General features: G+C 58.6%; 2 protein-coding genes across 2 annotated transcripts in view; one reads left to right on the forward strand and one right to left on the reverse strand.

Moving 5' to 3' along the window:
* Positions 1 to 16162, forward strand: part of LOC126031177 (CD209 antigen-like protein C) — a 228640-nt gene that overhangs the window by 151759 nt on the left and 60719 nt on the right. The window lies entirely within an intron of this gene.
* On the reverse strand, positions 3186 to 8799 carry PRR36 (proline rich 36). Its single transcript, XM_049788278.1, has 5 exons — positions 8736 to 8799; positions 7933 to 8204; positions 7723 to 7822; positions 6886 to 6998; positions 3186 to 6796 (listed from the first exon to the last, which is right to left on the reverse strand). The coding sequence occupies exons 2-5, from the start codon at positions 8192 to 8194 to the stop codon at positions 3468 to 3470; spliced, it is 3804 nt and encodes a 1267-aa protein (XP_049644235.1). The 5' UTR covers positions 8195 to 8204; positions 8736 to 8799; the 3' UTR covers positions 3186 to 3467.

Genomic DNA, 16162 nt, shown 5'->3' on the forward strand with positions numbered 1-16162 from the left:
CCTGCTCTTTCCACTTTTAATTTGGCTCTTCTGTGAGCCGGGCGGCTGCTCCAGGAGTCAGGACTCTGCTCCTAGCCTCTGTCAGTGCACGCCCTGTGTGGCTCTCAAAATAAATTTCAATCGTGGTTTTGGCGAGATTTGGCTCAGTTGAAAAAAAAGGTTGCCGACCACTGCCATAGAGTATCCCCAAAAACACAACCAGGAGTAATGCCTGAGCATCACTAGGTGTGACGAACCACCAATCCCCCACAAAAGGAACTTGAGGGCCAGAGTGGTAGTACAGCAGGGAAGGGGCTTGCTTTGCATGCAGCAAACCTGGGTTTGATCCTTCAGATCCCTTATCGTCCCCTGAGCCTGCCAGGAATGATTCTTAAGCACAGAGCTCCTGTGACACTGTGGCACCAGCTGTGGCCCAAAAAGCATATGAGACCCTAAGTGGTATCCCTGGGAAGCCCCCCAACCCCTACTCGCCCTTTAATCTGAAGCATCTAGGACTCCCTCCAGACCCACAAGAACCCCTGACATCTTCAGGGACCGGAGAGATAGCACAGTAGGGTGTTTGTCTTCGACACAGAAGGACAGTGGTTCAAATCCTGGCACTCCATATGGTCCCCCAAGCCCACCAGGAGCGATTTCTGAGCGTAAAGCCAGGAGTAACTCCTAAGTGCTGCCGGGTGTGGCCCAAAAAACAAAAGCCAAGGGAAAAAAAAAAAAAAGAACCCCTGACATCTTCAAAAAGGGAACCAGGGGTCGAGTCCCAGCAGGGGCTGAAGAGCCTTCAGGGAGAGACTGATGCTGATGCTGATGCTGGGGCAATAGTGCAGAGGTGAAGGCAATTGATGTGCATGCAGCCCAGGCCAGTGAGCTCCCCCCGCTACCCCATAGGGTCCCCTGAGCACAGGCAGGAGTGATCTGTGAGTGCAGAAGAAAAAAAAAAAAGAACAAGCATGAGCCATGAGCTAGTGTGGCTGAAGCAATGGAGCCATAGTCTGGCGAGTAAGGTGCTTTGCAAACATCCAATTCAGGTTTGATCCCACCCACCAGGAGTGAGATCTGAGCGCCATCTTGTTGGTCCTCAAAATAAAAAGGGAGTACCCTGGCTGGACAGAGGACAGGGGGTAGGCACTTGCCTTGCAGCACATATGTCTAAGGGCATATGTGACCAAGTTTGAATTCCCAAGCACCACTGGGGTGCACCACTAGGTATGGCCCCACTCCCTCCTCCCCAACAAGAGATCCCCCAACCTCAACTGGCTGTGGATCTACATAGAAACAGCCCTTTGGCTGATTTCCCCCTAGGCCAGGGGTCTCAAACTCAATTTACCTGGGGGCTGCAGGAGGCAAAGTCGGGGTGAGGCAGGGCCACATAAGGGATTTCGCTTATTGAATATTCGCAATAAAAAATCGCATTAGTAAGAAAAAAATCGCATTAAACATTTGCATATCCCCAACAGAACTGTTCGGGGTATGTGAATGTTTAGTGCGATTTTTATTGTGATTATTCGGTAAGCGAATGATTGCGAATACTGCGATATTTGAAAGCCGCCCGCGGGCCACAAGAGGGCAGCAAAGTGTCCGTGGGCCTCGAGTTTGAGACCCCTGCCCTAGGCCCTAGGCCAAGAGGAGACCCCATTCAAAAATGTGTGTCTGGAAATGCAGTTTTCTCCTGATTGCCCTCAACTGGGCATGAAATGGGTCCAAAGAAAGAAAGGGGCTAAAGAAATAGTATGGAGGTAGAGCGTTTGCCTTGCATGCAGAAGGACGGTGGTTCGAATCTCAGCATCCCATGTGGTCTCCCGAGCCTGGCAGGTAAACCCTGAACGCTGCTGGGTGTGACCCAAAAACCAAACAAACCTGTCCATACTTTGGGGTCGGAGAGATAGCATGGAAGTAAGGTATTTTTGCATTGCATGCAGAAGGATGGTGGTTCAAATCCCAGCACATATGGTCCCCCGAGCCTGCCAGGAGTGACTTCTGAGCATAGAGCCAGGAATAACCCCTGAGCACTGCAGGGTGTGACCCAAACACCAAAAATAAAAAAATAAATAAATAAAAAGGAAAGAAAGAAAGAAAGAAAGAAAGAAAGAAAGAAAGAAAGAAAGAAAGAAAGAAAGAAAGAAAGAAAGAAAGAAAGAAAGAAAGAAAGAAAGAAAGAAAGAAAGAAAAGAAAGAGGGCCTGGTGGGGGTGAGGTCATTACCTGTACTTGGCAAGACCCAAATTAGGGTGCCATTGAGGGGCTGTAGGGTCAAGGTGACTACAAGAAGTTGGGGAGGGGGGCCGGCGAGGTGGCGCTAGAGGTAAGGTGTCTGCCTTGCAAGCGCTAGCCAAGGATCAGGACCGCGGTTCGATCCCCCGGCGTCCCATATGGTCACCCCAAGCCAGGGGCAATTTCTGAGCTCTTAGCCAGGAGTAACCCCTGAGCATCAAATGGCTGTGGCCCGACAAACCAAAAAAAAAAAAAAAAAAAGAAGTCGGGGAGGATAAGCAAGGTAACAACAAGTTTATGGTTGGAAGGGTTAGGGAAAGAAAGACACTGTCCTGAATTGGGAAAAGGTAAGGTCTGTGAGTCCAGAGGTGGAAGGGGAGTTGGGGATTCCTGGTCTACCCAAAACGTTGGAGTAGCCAGACTCCACTCCTTTACCAGTCCCTCCAGGGCGGGCGAGCTTAATCCTCTGTCACAGGCCCTCATCCGGGCCTGTGCACACCTCACATTCCCACCAGCAAGCAAGGGTTCAAGCATGAGGAAGGAGGCGTTGGAGCGTGTGGGAGGGCGCCCGTTCTTGTTCTTGACATATTCTCGGTAAAGCTGATGCATCGGGCCCGGAGAGATAGCACAGTGGTGTTTGCCTTGCAAGCAGCCGATCCAGCACCAAAGATGGTTGGTTCGAATCCCGGTGTCCCATATGGTCCCCCGTGCCTGCCAGGAGCTATTTCTGAACAGACAGCCAGGAGTAACCCCTGAGCACCGCCGGGTGTGGCCCAAAAACCAAAAAAAAAAAAAAAAAAAAAGCTGATACATCGCCACCAGAACTATAACCCTCGCCTGCAAAGTCGCCCCGTCTGCAAGTCGACTGGGGCTTAGCCGTTAGCATCACCTAGCTGTCCCATTCCCACCCAGGAGACTTCCCAATCCCGGGATTCCCAGAGAGACTTGGAAGGCCGCACAGACCACAGAAAACGGGCTTTATTTTTATTGCAAACTCGGGGGCAGACAAAGCATATCGGATATGGGTCAAGGGGAGGAACTGGGCAAAGAGGTGGGTGATGGGTGGCAAGTCGAGGTCAAAAGATCGGGGCCCAAAGGTGGGAGACTAAGCGATTCCCCAAACTCCCAGAGCAGAAGAGGCGGTGGAGAAGGACAAGGAGGGGCAATGGGGGGGGGGGGTCTTAAGGAATAACCGAAGGGGCGGACGGACGTTAAGGCCCAGGGCCGGGGCTGGCATCAGGACGGGGCAAAGGTTCTGGCTCAGTGGAAGGTCTCCACCTCCACCACGGTCCAGTCGCCCTGCGGGGAGGCCACGTCGTCGGGCGAGAAGCTGGTGACCGAGGTGATGCTGGCGCGGGACTCGTCCAGGGGCGACAGCAGTTCGGCCCAGCGGCCCAGTTCGGCGTCGCTGAGCGCGGTGCGGGCCCCTCCCGCCACGCCGCCGCCCCCGGCGCCCCCGGCCCCGCCGCCGCCGCCCGACGACGCCCCCTCGGCCGCCGCGAGCAGCAGGGTCCGGCTCAGCAGGTGCTGCACCACGCTGGCCTGCAGCGCGCCCAGCGGCAGCTCGCCCAGCCGGGCCGGCTTCCCCACCCGCGCCGCCGCCCCCGGGCCCGCGGCCGACGCCGCCTTCCCCTCGCCCTCGCCGGCCCCCGACCCGGACTCGGCCGAGTCCAGCGTGTCGGGGGTGGCCGTGGCCGACTCGGGCCCGTCCGCCTCGTAGATGGTGCAGAGGCCGTCGGCGGGTCCCGACCCCGCGGCCGGAGACCAAGGCAGCGGCGCCCCGGCGTTGCCGCGCAGGGCCAGCGGCGGCGCGGGAGCCCGGCTCCAGGCGGCCGGGTGGCAGGCGGCCAGCTCGGCGTCGGGCGGAGGGGAGGCGGCGCCGGCGCCACCCTCGGGCCCGCTGTCGTAGCCGCGCAGCTCCTCGGGGGTGCTGGTGGCGCTGCTGCTGTGGCCCGCCAGGTCGGGACCGCTCAGCGTGCTGGACGGGCTGCGCGACGGCGGCGGCGGCACCGGGGCCAGCGCCAGGGTCAGCCGCGGTGGGCCCGGGATCGGGGCGTCGGGGCCCGGGGTCGGGGGCCGCCGGGGCGCTGGCAGCAGGGGTGAGGCGGGTGGAGAGGGCGAGGGCTGCAAAGGGGGCAAAACCAGAGCCGGCGGGGCCGGTGGGTGGGGCGTGGCCGTATGGGGCGTGGTCTGTGTTCTGGGCGTGGTCGGAGAGGGCGGTGCTTGTGTGTTGGGCGTGGCGAGAATGGGAGGAGCCTGTGGACGGGGCGTGGTCGTGGGAAAAGGAGACAGTGGATTGGGTGGCGAGGCCTGTGGAGGAGGCGTGGTCAGAGAAGGCGCGGCCTGCGCTGTGGGCGTGGTCGGAGAGGGCGGGGCTTGCGTGTTGGGTGCGGTGAGAATGGGAGGAGCCTGTGGACGGGGCGTGGTCGTGGAAAAAGGAGACAGTGGATTGGGTGGCGAGGCCTGCGGGGGAGGCGTGTTTAGAGAGGGCGTGGCCTGCGTGTCGGGCGAGGCAAGAATGGGCGGAGCCTGTGAGTGAGGAGGCATGGCCAAAGAGGGAAGGGTAGGCGGGTGGGGCGTGGTCAAAGAAGGCGTGGCCTGAAGCGGGGGCAAAGTCGAAGGAGGCGGGGCCGGTTGCGTGGGCGTGGTCACCAAGGAGGGCGGGGCCAGGGCCAGAGGAGGCGGCGCCTGCGGAGCGAGCCTGGCCCTGGGAGACAGCGGGGCCGCCTGCAGAGGTGAGCCCGGAGAAGGCACCAGCAAAGGGGATAAGGGCCGAGAAGGCGGCGTTCCCTGCGGAGGCGGGACCGAGGCCAGGAGAGGAGTCGGGCCCTGCAGAGGGGGCAAGGCCAAGGGAGGTGGAGCCTGCGGGTGGGGCGTCGCCGCGAAAAAGGTGGGGGACCCCGCCAGAGCACGTGGAGATTGCGGAGGGGTCCTGGGGGAGAGCGGGGCCTGCAGAGGGGGCAAGGCCAAGGGAGGCGGCGGCGTCTGCGGTGGGAGCGGGGTGAGAAGAGAGGAAGGCGACGGCAGAGAAAGAGAGTGCGCCCGGAGAGGAGACAGGGAGGGAGACACAGGTGGAGCCTGCGTCGACGGTGGCAGGACCAAGGGAGCCGGAGCATCTGGAGGATGGGGTGAAACGGGACGAGAAACAGAGACCAGCAGAGGGGGCAGGCCCTGCGGGGTGGGAGGGGCCTGCGGAGAGGGGGAGGGCGGCGGAGAGGGCGGAGCCTGCAACGGGGGCAAGTCCAGAGGGAGCGGGGCCTGTCGCGGGGGCGTGGTCGGCGGATGGGGCGTGGTCAGCAGAGGGGGCGTGGCCACCGACGGAGTAGTCTGCTCAGGGGCCAGGGGCAGCAGGGATGGGGAGTCCTGCAGAGGGGTCAGGGCCCGCGGAGACGGCGTCTGAGGAGGGGTGGTGGCCAAGAGAGAGGAAGGGGGGACATGCTGAGAAGGCGAGGCCAGGGGAGCCAGAGACTCTGGAGGCGGGAAAGGTGTCAACCCCAAAGAGGGCGGGAACGTGGCCAAAGAAGGGACCTGCGGGGGAGGCGTGGCCGAGGAGGTGGGTGTGGTCTGTGTAGGGGGCGTGGCCAAGGAAGAAACGGGAGGGCTTCCGGTCTGGGGCGTGGTCAGAGGGGAGAGGGCGCGGGGAGGGGGCGTGGCCAAGGCAGGGGGCGGGTTTAGCAGCGTGGCCGCCTGAGAAAGCGGGACTTGAAGAAGAGACGAGGCAGGTGGCAGCAGGGCGGACAGAGGAGGCGCAGCCAGGGGAGAGGGGAGAGGCGGAAGAGGGGACACGAGGGGAGAAACTTGAGCGGGGGCCATACTCTGCGGAGGGGGTGAAGCTGATGGAGTGAATGGGGCCAGAAAGTGGGGGGAGGACAGAGGAGCAGAGGAGGCCTCCTCCTCCTCCTCCTCCTCGGGGGAGGTCCCCAAGGGCGTGGGCGGGGCTAGCAGAGGGGGCGTGGCCGGCGGGGAGGGGAGGGTCTGGAGACCCGGAAGAGCGGGAGGAGGAGGCGTGGCTAGCGGGAGGGGCGTGGCTACGTGCGCGGGCAGGGCCTGGGAAGGGGGCGTGGCGGGCGGGGAGGGCGGGAGCGCGTCCGGCGGGGGCGTAGCCGGGCCTGGATGGGCCCGTGACAGCTGCACCTTCCTCCCAGGCGGGGAGGGTGCAGCCAGGGGCGGAGAAAGGCCCCTGGCAGAAGGGGTGCCCTTCCTGGGGGGTGTCACCTGCGGAGGGCGCACAACGGGCAGCCCTTTGGATTTGGGCTGGGACGGATGCCCCAGAGCTCGGGGTGCTGCACCTGCCGAGGTCCCAGAACGCGCTGGGGAGGCCAGAGGGGTGGCGCTGGAGCCCAAGGGGCGCGAAGCTGGCCTTTGGAGACCCCCGCTGGCATTGGGGCGCCTTTTGGAGGCGGGGCTCGGCTCAGCTCTGCTGCTGCGCTCAGGGGTGCCGCTCACAGATTTCCTGGGCGCCTCAGTCGGGAGCCTGCTGGGCCGGGCACCGGGTGCTGCCCGGGGTAGATTCGCCTCTGCAGCCGCAGCAGTCCGGGATGGACGGGAGAGAGCTGGGGAGGGAGCGTGTGGGGAGGGCCCGGAGGCGTCTGCGGACAGAGAAGACGAGCAGGTCACATGGCATGTCCGGGCTGCCCTCCTCCGTGCCCCAGAAATCCCCTAACCCCCAATCACAAACCTCTCCGAGCCGCAGCACTGGAGGCGCTTTGTCTGAGAGCTTCAGCGACTTTCCCTCTGGGCCCGGGTTCCTCCGCGGGGGGCCGGGGGCCCTTCTGTCCTAAAGAACTTGGCCTGGAAACAAGAGGTGTCCACACTCAGGGTAGCGCCCCAGCTGTATGCGCGACCTCTCCAAGTCCACATGCTCCCATCTATACCCTGCGACCTCTCCAAGTCCACATGCTCTCATCTAGACCCTGCGGCATCCTTCTACCCTCTGCAGATCCATCCTCTAGCGTGGCAGGGCTGGATCGACAGTACAGAGAAGAGGACGCTTGCCTTGCACGGTGCCAACCCAGGTTCGTTCCCTTGCATCCCATATTGTTCCTGAGCCCAGCCAGCAATGATCTCTGAATGCAGAACCAGGAGTCAGCCCTGATCACCGCTGGGTGTGGCCCAAAACAAACAAATAAAAAGTAAGCACGTACTCAATAGTCCATAAAAATTCTACGCCCCAGAAACCCCAATTCTGCTGTAAAATTAAAAGGTAGGGCGGTTGGAGCATTCGTGCAGTGGATAGGGCACTTGCCTTGCATGCAACCCATCTAGGTTCAATCCCCAACACCCCATTCTATCCCCTGAACTCTGGCAAGAGTGACCTCTGAGCACAGAGCCAGGATTAAACCCTGAGTACCAGCAAGTATGTAGTAATAGTAAGTAGGGTAGGGGCAAGCTGGTGACAGAGTATATGCTTTTTCTGTGGAGGATCTTAATCTGTAGCACTATCCCCCCCCCCAAAGACCTAAAAGGTAACGACAGCCCCCCTTGGTGTGGGGGAATGAAGGTGGAGTCGTGTTACCTGGTAGACACATTGGGTCGCGCCCCACTTGTAGCAGAGCCCAGGCTGGAGTTCTTAGCCGACAGCCGCTCCCCTCTTCCAACAGCGGGAGGTCTGGAGGCTGGGGGGGGGGGTGAGGGTGTCGAGAAAAACCCATTTCAGTCTGTACCCCAGGACAGAGAAGGGGGTAGGAGGATGCTGACAGGATGCGTAAAAGGGCTAATAATGTACCTGCGCTCCGAGGACTGGCCCCAACACTCCGCGCTGGCGATCCCACTCGGGGTGCAGCCTCCCCGAGAGCTGGGCCTCGGCTCCCCAGTTTGTTCTCAGCCAGAGGCCCCCGGCCCGCGGCCCGTGCAGCGCCCAGAACCCGGAGAGCAGCGCTGGTCACTGGAGGGAGAGGTCGAGGAGACCCCGGAGGCCTGGGGGTCTGAAGCCCGGGGGGACGAGAAGTTGGGGTTCGCGCAGCGGCCCCTGTTTTGGTCTTGTCCATCTTGCACCTGCTGGAAGAAGGAAGACACAGACCCGTTAGCCTCCCGGGAGGGGTCCGGACACGCCGCCTCCCCCCAATCCCCACCCCTCCCTCCTTCCCGCTGCCCCCCATCCCCACCCACCCCTACCTCCTCGCTGCCCCCCACCAGCTCCTCCAGGCTCCACTTGCGTCCCACACCACCCACCTACTCCCTCGGCACCCCAGCTGCTCGCGATCGTCCGCCAGCCGCTCCCCCTCTGTCCTCCCCCGGGCCTTGGGGCCGCCTCCTCCGCTTCGGGCCCCGAGATCCACACCCCGAACCCCTCTCCCTGGCCGGGTGCCAGCCTCGGCGGAAAGGGGGGGATCGTGGCATCCGCGGCAGAGAAAAGGGGGCGCCTGTCCCCGAGGGATGCGGGCTGGCACCTGCCTGGGAGAGGGAGGGAAGGAGGGAGCGGCCCCCGGCGGCCCGCGCAGCGGATCGGGGAGACAAAGAGCCGCGGCCCGAGCCCAGTCCCAGCGCCCCCCGGCCCAGCGCCCGGCCCCCCGCCACCTGCTCGCTCACCTCGGGCGCGGGGGGCGCGGGGCGGCCTGGGGTGGGGCGCGGTGGCGACGACGATGACGGGGAGCCCGGCGGGCTGCGGGGGGCGGCGGCGGCGGCGGCAGGAGGACCCCGATCAGCGGCGGGCGGGAGCGCGCCCAGGGCTGGGGGGTGGGAGGGAGGGCGACGGGCGCGCCCGTGGCCCAGCAGGAGCGGGCTGGAGGCGCGCTGGCGGCCGCACCCCGGATCCAGGAGCTCCTGGGGGGTCCCCGATCAGCCCCTTCCCCTCGGTCCTCCGCCGGTCCCCGCGCACCTGCCCCCGCCTGCGGGCCAAACACCTGGGCGCGCGCGGATTGGCTGTCGCCTGGCAACCAGGGGGTGGGACCACAGCCGCTCCGCCAATCCCGACGCTCGGGATTTTTTTTTTCTCCGGTCCGAGCCTTAGCGACGGTGGAGATAGGCATCCTCCTCCCCCAACCCACCCACTCCAGACCCCAAGTCTCTGGGGGCCTCTGTATCTCATCACCTACTGCTCCCCCAGACCCCAGACTCCAGGAAAGTCACTATCTAGTTAAAGAGGGACCACCGGGATAGGGGGTTATTTTTCAGAAAAATTTCTTGGGACACTCCTGGCAAGCGCCCTAGCCGCTGGGTAGGTGGAGGGGGGCGGTTTATTGTTTGGAGAATTGGACCCCTGGAAAGGTAGGAAAGAGCGGTTCGAGTGATAGGCAAGAGAGTAAAGTGGTTGCCTTGCACACACCCAGCGCACCATATGGGTCCTTGAGCTAGGAGTGATTTCTGAGCACAGAGCCAGGAGTAACCTCTGATCATTGCTTGGGAAGGAAGGGAGGGAGGGAGGAAGGAAGGTAGGAGGGAAGGAAGAAAGGAAGGTGGGAGGAAGGTGGGAGGGAGGGAGGAAGGAAGGAAGGAAGGAAGGAAGGAAGGAAGGAAGGAAGGAAGGAAGGAAGGAAGGTGGGAAGGAGGAAGGAAGAAAGGAAGGTGGGAAGAAAAGAAGGTGGGAAGAAAAGAAGGGAGGAAGGAGGAAGGGAAGGAAGGAAGGGCGAGCCCCGGTTAAGGGATCGGAAAAAAGCAGAGAGAAAGGGAGCATTGGGCATGAGATCTTTCAGGCTTCTGCAGAGTGGGGCACCCCCACCCTCCACGGACTCCTAGGGCACACAGGAGGAAGGTGTGGCCAAGCCCAGTTTGGGGGTACAGGGTGATAGGGAAAACATATGAGGTCTATGCAGGTATTAAAATATATGCCTAGGGAGGCTGAGTGATAGCCTCTCTAGTGGAGGAGAACACTTGCCTTGCACACAGTCTACCTGAGTTCAATCCCCAGCATTCTTTATAGTCCTCGGACCACTGCCAGGAATGACAATATGAGATGCTGAAAATCAAACTCAGGCCAGCTGTCTGCAATGCAAGTGCCCAGGTTCCCAATGTACTATTGCTCCAGCCCAGTGATTCAGATGTTGGAAGTAATGTCATGGTAACCACCATGGACAGGAAGGAGGCAATGTTTCTGGAGACATCTGTAAAGCATTGTCACTGTGTCCCCCACACCCAGCCATTGCTCCCCAGTCCCTTGGGATGGTTCCTCAATTCCTGCCCTGTCCCCTGAGCACTCATTTCCCAAAACACATGAGAGGATAGCCAGAAACATGGGGCTGGGGGAGCAGGGCAATAGTAACTAGGTGAGATCCCCAACTTTCCATATGGTTCCCCCAAGATCAGCCAGGAGGAGGAGGAGGAAGAAGAAGAAGAAGAAGAAGAAGAAGAAGAAGAAGAAGAAGAAGAAGAAGAAGAAGAAGACCACAAAAAACTGGAAATAGGAGCTGGAGAGATAGCACAGTGATTTGTTATTTTCCTTGCACGCATCCAATCCAGAACAGACCCGGGTTTGATTCCTGGCATCCCATATGGTCTCCTGAGCCTGCCTTTTCCTGTTGAAAAGCGATTTCTGAGCACAGAGCCAAGAGTAACCCTTGAGCACCATCGGGTGTGACTCAAAAACAAAAATAAGCATAAGAATAAGAATAATAGGGGCCGGGTAGGTGGCGCTGGAGGTAAGGTGTCTGCCTTGCAAGCGCTAGCCAAGGAAAGGACCGCGGTTCGATCCCCCGGCGTCCCATATGGTCCCCCCAAGCCAGGGGCGATTTCTGAGCACATAGCCAGGAGTAACCCCTGAGCGTCAAATGGGTGTGGCCCCCCCCAAAAAAAAAGAATAATAAGAATAACTGGAAATAGGATCCAGACTTATACTTTTGCCGGGAAAGCGCTTGCTTGCTTTGCACGGGTGTGTGTGTGTGTGTGTGTGTGTGTGTGTGTGTGTGTGTGTGTGACCTGGGTTCTATCCCTGGCATCCCACTGGCTCCCCTGAGCACTGTCAGGAGTGATCCGTCAACACAGAGCTACGAGTCAGTCCTGACCACCACCAGGTATAGCCCCAAACCAAACAAAATAAAAAACCTAGAAACAGGGGCCCAAGTGCTAGCACAATGGTAGGGCATTTGCCTTGCATGCGACTGACCCAGGATGGATCTAGGTTCGATCCCTAGCATCTCATATGGTCCCAGAGCCAGGAGCATAGCCAAAGGTAACCCCTGAGCGTCACTGAGTGTGCCTCCCCCCCCCAAAAAAAAAAAAAAAAAAACTAGAGACAGGGGCCAGAGTCATAGCTTTGCAAGCCTTCAATGCAGGCTTGATCCCCAGCATCCCATATGGTCTGCCAGGAATAATTTCTGAGCTCAGAGAGCCAGGAAAATAACCTACGAGGGCTGCTGAGTGTGGAATAATAATAATAATATTAATAATAATAATAATAAAACAAGAAAATAAGAACAAGGAGCTAAGGAAATGTAGAACTTTTTTTGAGCAGTCCTTGGTGTTGAGCTCCCCTGGGCGCTTGCAAAGTTGCCAACTGATCCTATCTGCAGACTTGTTGCCTGCCTCCAGGACAAAGGTGTGGGAGAGAAGGGAGAGTCCCTTATCAGTTCATCCATGCTATCTCTCTGAGAGCAAGAACTGCACGCTCCCTGCTCCTGGCTGGCAGTGGTGCAAGATGGAAAAAAAATCAAAGAAAACAACAGGGGCCGGGCGGTGGCGCTAAAGGTAAGGTGCCTGCCTTGCCTGCGCTAACCTTGGACGGACCGCGGTTCGATCCCCCGGTGTCCCATATGGTCCCCCAAGCCAGGAGCAACTTCTGAGCACATAGCCAGGAGTAACCCCTGAGCGTTACTGGGTGTGGCCCAAAAAACCAAAAAAAAAAAAAAAAAAAAAAAAAAAAAAAAAAGAAAACAACAAAGTGCCTTAATTTGCAAGTGGTGAGCCTGTTCCGCTTGAGTCCTGGTTCCTTCCCTCTGCAACCTGGAATTGTGGAGCCAGCAGATTATGGGGTCCTCAATAGATATCAGGGGCCCACCACATAGCTCCAAAGACTGAGCAAGGCACAGAGCCAGCAGGGAGGGCGCTGGTCTTGCAAGCTGCCCACCCAGGTTCTATCCCCAGCTCCCCACAGGGTGCCCTGAGCACCACCAGGAGTGATTCCTGAGCACAGAGCCAGGAGTCAATCCTGAACATCACAGGGTGTGGCCCCCACCAATAAATAAATAAATAAATAAAAGCAACTTCAAAGTCTTAAGTACTTGCTTTGCACATGGATTTTTGTTTTCTTTTTTTTTTTTTTTTTTTTTTTTTGTTTTTGGTTTTTGGGCCACACCTGGCGGTGCTCAGGGGTTACTCCTGGCTGTCTGCTCATAAATAGCTCCTGGCAGGCACGGGGGACCATATGAGACACCGGGATTCGAACCAACCACCTTTGGTCCTGGATCGGCTGCTTGCAAGACAAACACCACTGTGCTATCTCTCCGGGCCCGGATTTTTGTTTTCTTTTTAGATTTCAGGCCACTTCCAGTGGTGCTCAGAGCTTAGGCCTGATTCTGCACTCAAGGATCACTCCTGGAGGGCTCAGGGGACCCAATTGGGGTACTAGTGATGGAACCAAGGCTGGTTGTGCGCCAGGGCTCCACCGGCCCAGGAAATTGTAAGTTTGATTTTCAGCACTGCAAAACCCCAGCTGAGCACCACCAGGAACTTCAAACCTGGAGGGCTGCCTGGAAGATGAGCTCCTCTGATTCCTAACCCCACCCTGTCTGTCCCCTAGTCTGTCTCTAACTCAGGAGACTGAGGTGGGATAGGAGGGGGTTTGGGGAGGCGGAGTCATCCTCCACAGAAACTGGACTCCCCACCAGAGAGAGGGTACTGTGGTTAGAACATTTGCCTCGCAAGAGGCTAGCTCCACCTAAGGTCCACCCTTGGCACCATTTAAGATCCCCTGAACCCCACCAAGATTGACCCCTAAATGCAGAGCACCTTGAACACTTCTGGGGGGTGGGAGTGCAAAACCCCAAACTAGGGCTGGAGCCTTAGGACTTGCAGTTGGCCAACCCCGGTTCAATTCCTGGCGCTTTAAAGGGTCTCCTGAGCCCTTCCAGAAATAACACACACACACACACACACACACACACACACACACACACACACACACACACACCAAAGAAAATAAAGATCATAGAAGGCACTGGTTGGTCTCCTGAGCCCTTCCAGAAATAACACACACACACATACACACACACACACACACACACACACACACACACACACACCAAAGAAAATAAAGATCATAGAAGGCACTGGTTGGTCTCCTGAGCCCTTCCAGAAATAACACACACACACACACACACACACACACACACACACACACACACACACACACACACACCAAAGAAAATAAAGATCATAGAAGGCACTGGTTGGTCTCCTGAGCCCTTCCAGAAATAACACACACACACACACACACACACACACACACACACACACACACACCAAAGAAAATAAAGATCAGAGAAGACACTGGTTGGATCCCAGCACTTCACAGGGTCCCTTGTGACCCATCAGGAGTCACCCCTGAGCACAGACGCAGGAAGAAGCCCTGAGCACCGCCAGATGGGCCCCTCGCCCCAAAATCAGTCCATCCCAGACCAGCCTGGAGGCTTAGTCCAGCCAAGCACTGGGAATAGCACCTGCTGGGCCGTGAGCAAAGTAGGAAAGCCACCATGTCACTCTTTCTGGGAAACTTGCTCACCTCTCCCAAGGCCAGGTGGCCCCTTCTTGGAAGGCTGGAGGCGGATCAGATTAGGGAGTGAGTTTGTCGGGGCTGGCCCTCCCTCCTTCCCCAGTGACCCCTCTCTTTTCCCCATCAGGAGTTCGAGTCTTAGCCCCCCCACTCGCTCGCCCGCCCCAAGGCTGGCCGAGTCGCTGGAGTTTGGGACTCAGTTTGGGTCGGGTGGAGCAGGGTGGTGGGTGGGTGGCTCTGGGCGCTGGGCGGGCACGGCGGGGCGGAGCGGGGCGGCTCCCGGGTCCTGTCCGGCCCGCCCGCCCTGAGTCACCCTGGGCCGCCCCAGCTCTGCGGGAGTCCCGGCCGCCGGCTCCCAGGGAGGGACCCAGGAGTCGAGCCCGGCGTCCTGGCGTCGGAGCAGCGCGTAAGTGGCTCCGCATGGCTGTCTAGGGCGCACGGGGAGGGATCTGGCTCAAGGAGGGCGCCCCATGGTGTGTGTGGGGCTCAGAGCTCGCCCCAGGGGCTGGGCAGGAGCCTGGCAGCGGCCTCAATCTGGCCCCTGTCCGGTCTGCCTCCCCCCAACTTGGCTGGCAAATCTACAAAGTTGGGAATTCCCTAGGAGAGAAGGAGGAGGGATCTCCCTCCGAGGAAGGAATCCATGCTTTTCTCCTCTCTTGGGTACCTGGGACAAGCTTTCCCAGGTTGCGGGGGGTGTCCCTCCATGTCCTGGGAAGCCTCCTTTGGGTACTCTTGTATCCCCAGGCGCCCTCACTTCAGGGGACCAGAGCTGGGCAGGAAGGACGTTTGCCTTGCAAGTGGCCGACCCGGGTTCGACCCCTCTCCCCGGCTTCCCATAGTGTCCTGCATGAGCCAGTAACAAGTGGCTCTGGGTGCAGAGCCAGGCAGGAACCAGCCCTGAGCACTGCTAGGTGTGGTCCCCCCAAATAAACAAACAAAATGGTCCCAGATCTGCACCTGCCCCCACCACAAAAAATAAGTCTGGGCGGGAAGGACTGCCTGGAAAACTACTGGAGTCAGACCTGTGTTAGAGATTTGCTGATAGACAGGAGGCCCTGGGTTCGATTCCTGGAGGAGGTTTAGGTGCGCCCAGGTTGGGAGCCTGTTTCTGTTCATGTGTTTGGAGGGCAACATCTGGAGAAGCTAGGGGCTGACTCCTAACTTTGTGCTCAGGCATCACTTCTGGCGGGACTCAGAGGACACCTTGCAAAGCCTGGGATCAAACCTGGGTCAGCTGTCTGCAAGGTAAGTGCCTTCTCTACAGTATTTTTTTTTTTTTTTTGTGGTTTTTGGGTCACACCCGGCAGTGCTCAGGGGTTACTCCTGGCTCCATGCTCAGAAATTGCTCCTGGCAGGCACGGGGGACCATATGGGATGCTGGGATTCGAACCGATGACCTCTTGCATGAAAGGCAAACGCCTTACCTCCATGCTATCTCTCCAGCCCCTCTACAGTATTATTTACCTCTTCAGTTGAGAGTGCTCAGATTTGGGGTTTCGTGGAACCATCTCTTCCTCTCCAATCTGCCACCCCAAGCCTCAGTTTCTCCCATGTATAACAAAAATGATGCTTTGTGGGGCCTGAGTGATAGCACAGCAGGAAGGTCTTAGATGAGGCCTATGGGGATTCAATTCTTGGCATCCCATAGGTTCCTCATACATATCCCCAGCCTGCCTGAGTGATCCCTGAGCTCAGAGCCAGAAGTAACCTCTGAGCACTCCCCATGTGGCATAAAAAAATCTGCTTTGCATATAAGTCTAAACCAGGATTGTGAGGGGTGGCACTAGGACATGCCCCCTCCATCCTCCCAGCTGTCTCCTGACCAAAATAAAGAATCTTGGGGAGTCATCTTCTGGGGAAGCAGAAAGCCAGCTCAAAGGCTGGCTGAATGGGGAACCCAGTTCTAGTTTCCATTCTTAGCACCATTGAACTGAGCATCTTAGGGTGTGACTTCCCAAACCAAAATACTGATGTATATATGATAGAATGGATGGTCAGGGCTTTGGAGCCAAGAGATAGTTCAGTTGGGGCCGGCGAGGTGGCGCTAGAGGTAAGGTGTCTGCCTTACAAGCGCTAGCCAAGGAAGGACCGCAATTCGATCCCCCGGCGTCCCATATGGTCCCCCCAAGCCAGGGGCGATTTCTGAGTGCTTAGCCAGGAGTAACCCCTGAGCATCAAACGGGTGTGGCCCGAAAAACCAAAAAAAAAAAAAAAAAGGAGATAGTTCGGTGGGGAGGGCGCTGAATCATATGGCCAACCCGGATTCGATGTTCAGCATCCCATAGGGTTCCCCCTGCACTGTCAGGAGTGATTC

Source organism: Suncus etruscus, chromosome 15 (genome assembly GCF_024139225.1).
Source record: "Suncus etruscus isolate mSunEtr1 chromosome 15, mSunEtr1.pri.cur, whole genome shotgun sequence".
NCBI lineage: Eukaryota > Metazoa > Chordata > Mammalia > Eulipotyphla > Soricidae > Suncus > Suncus etruscus.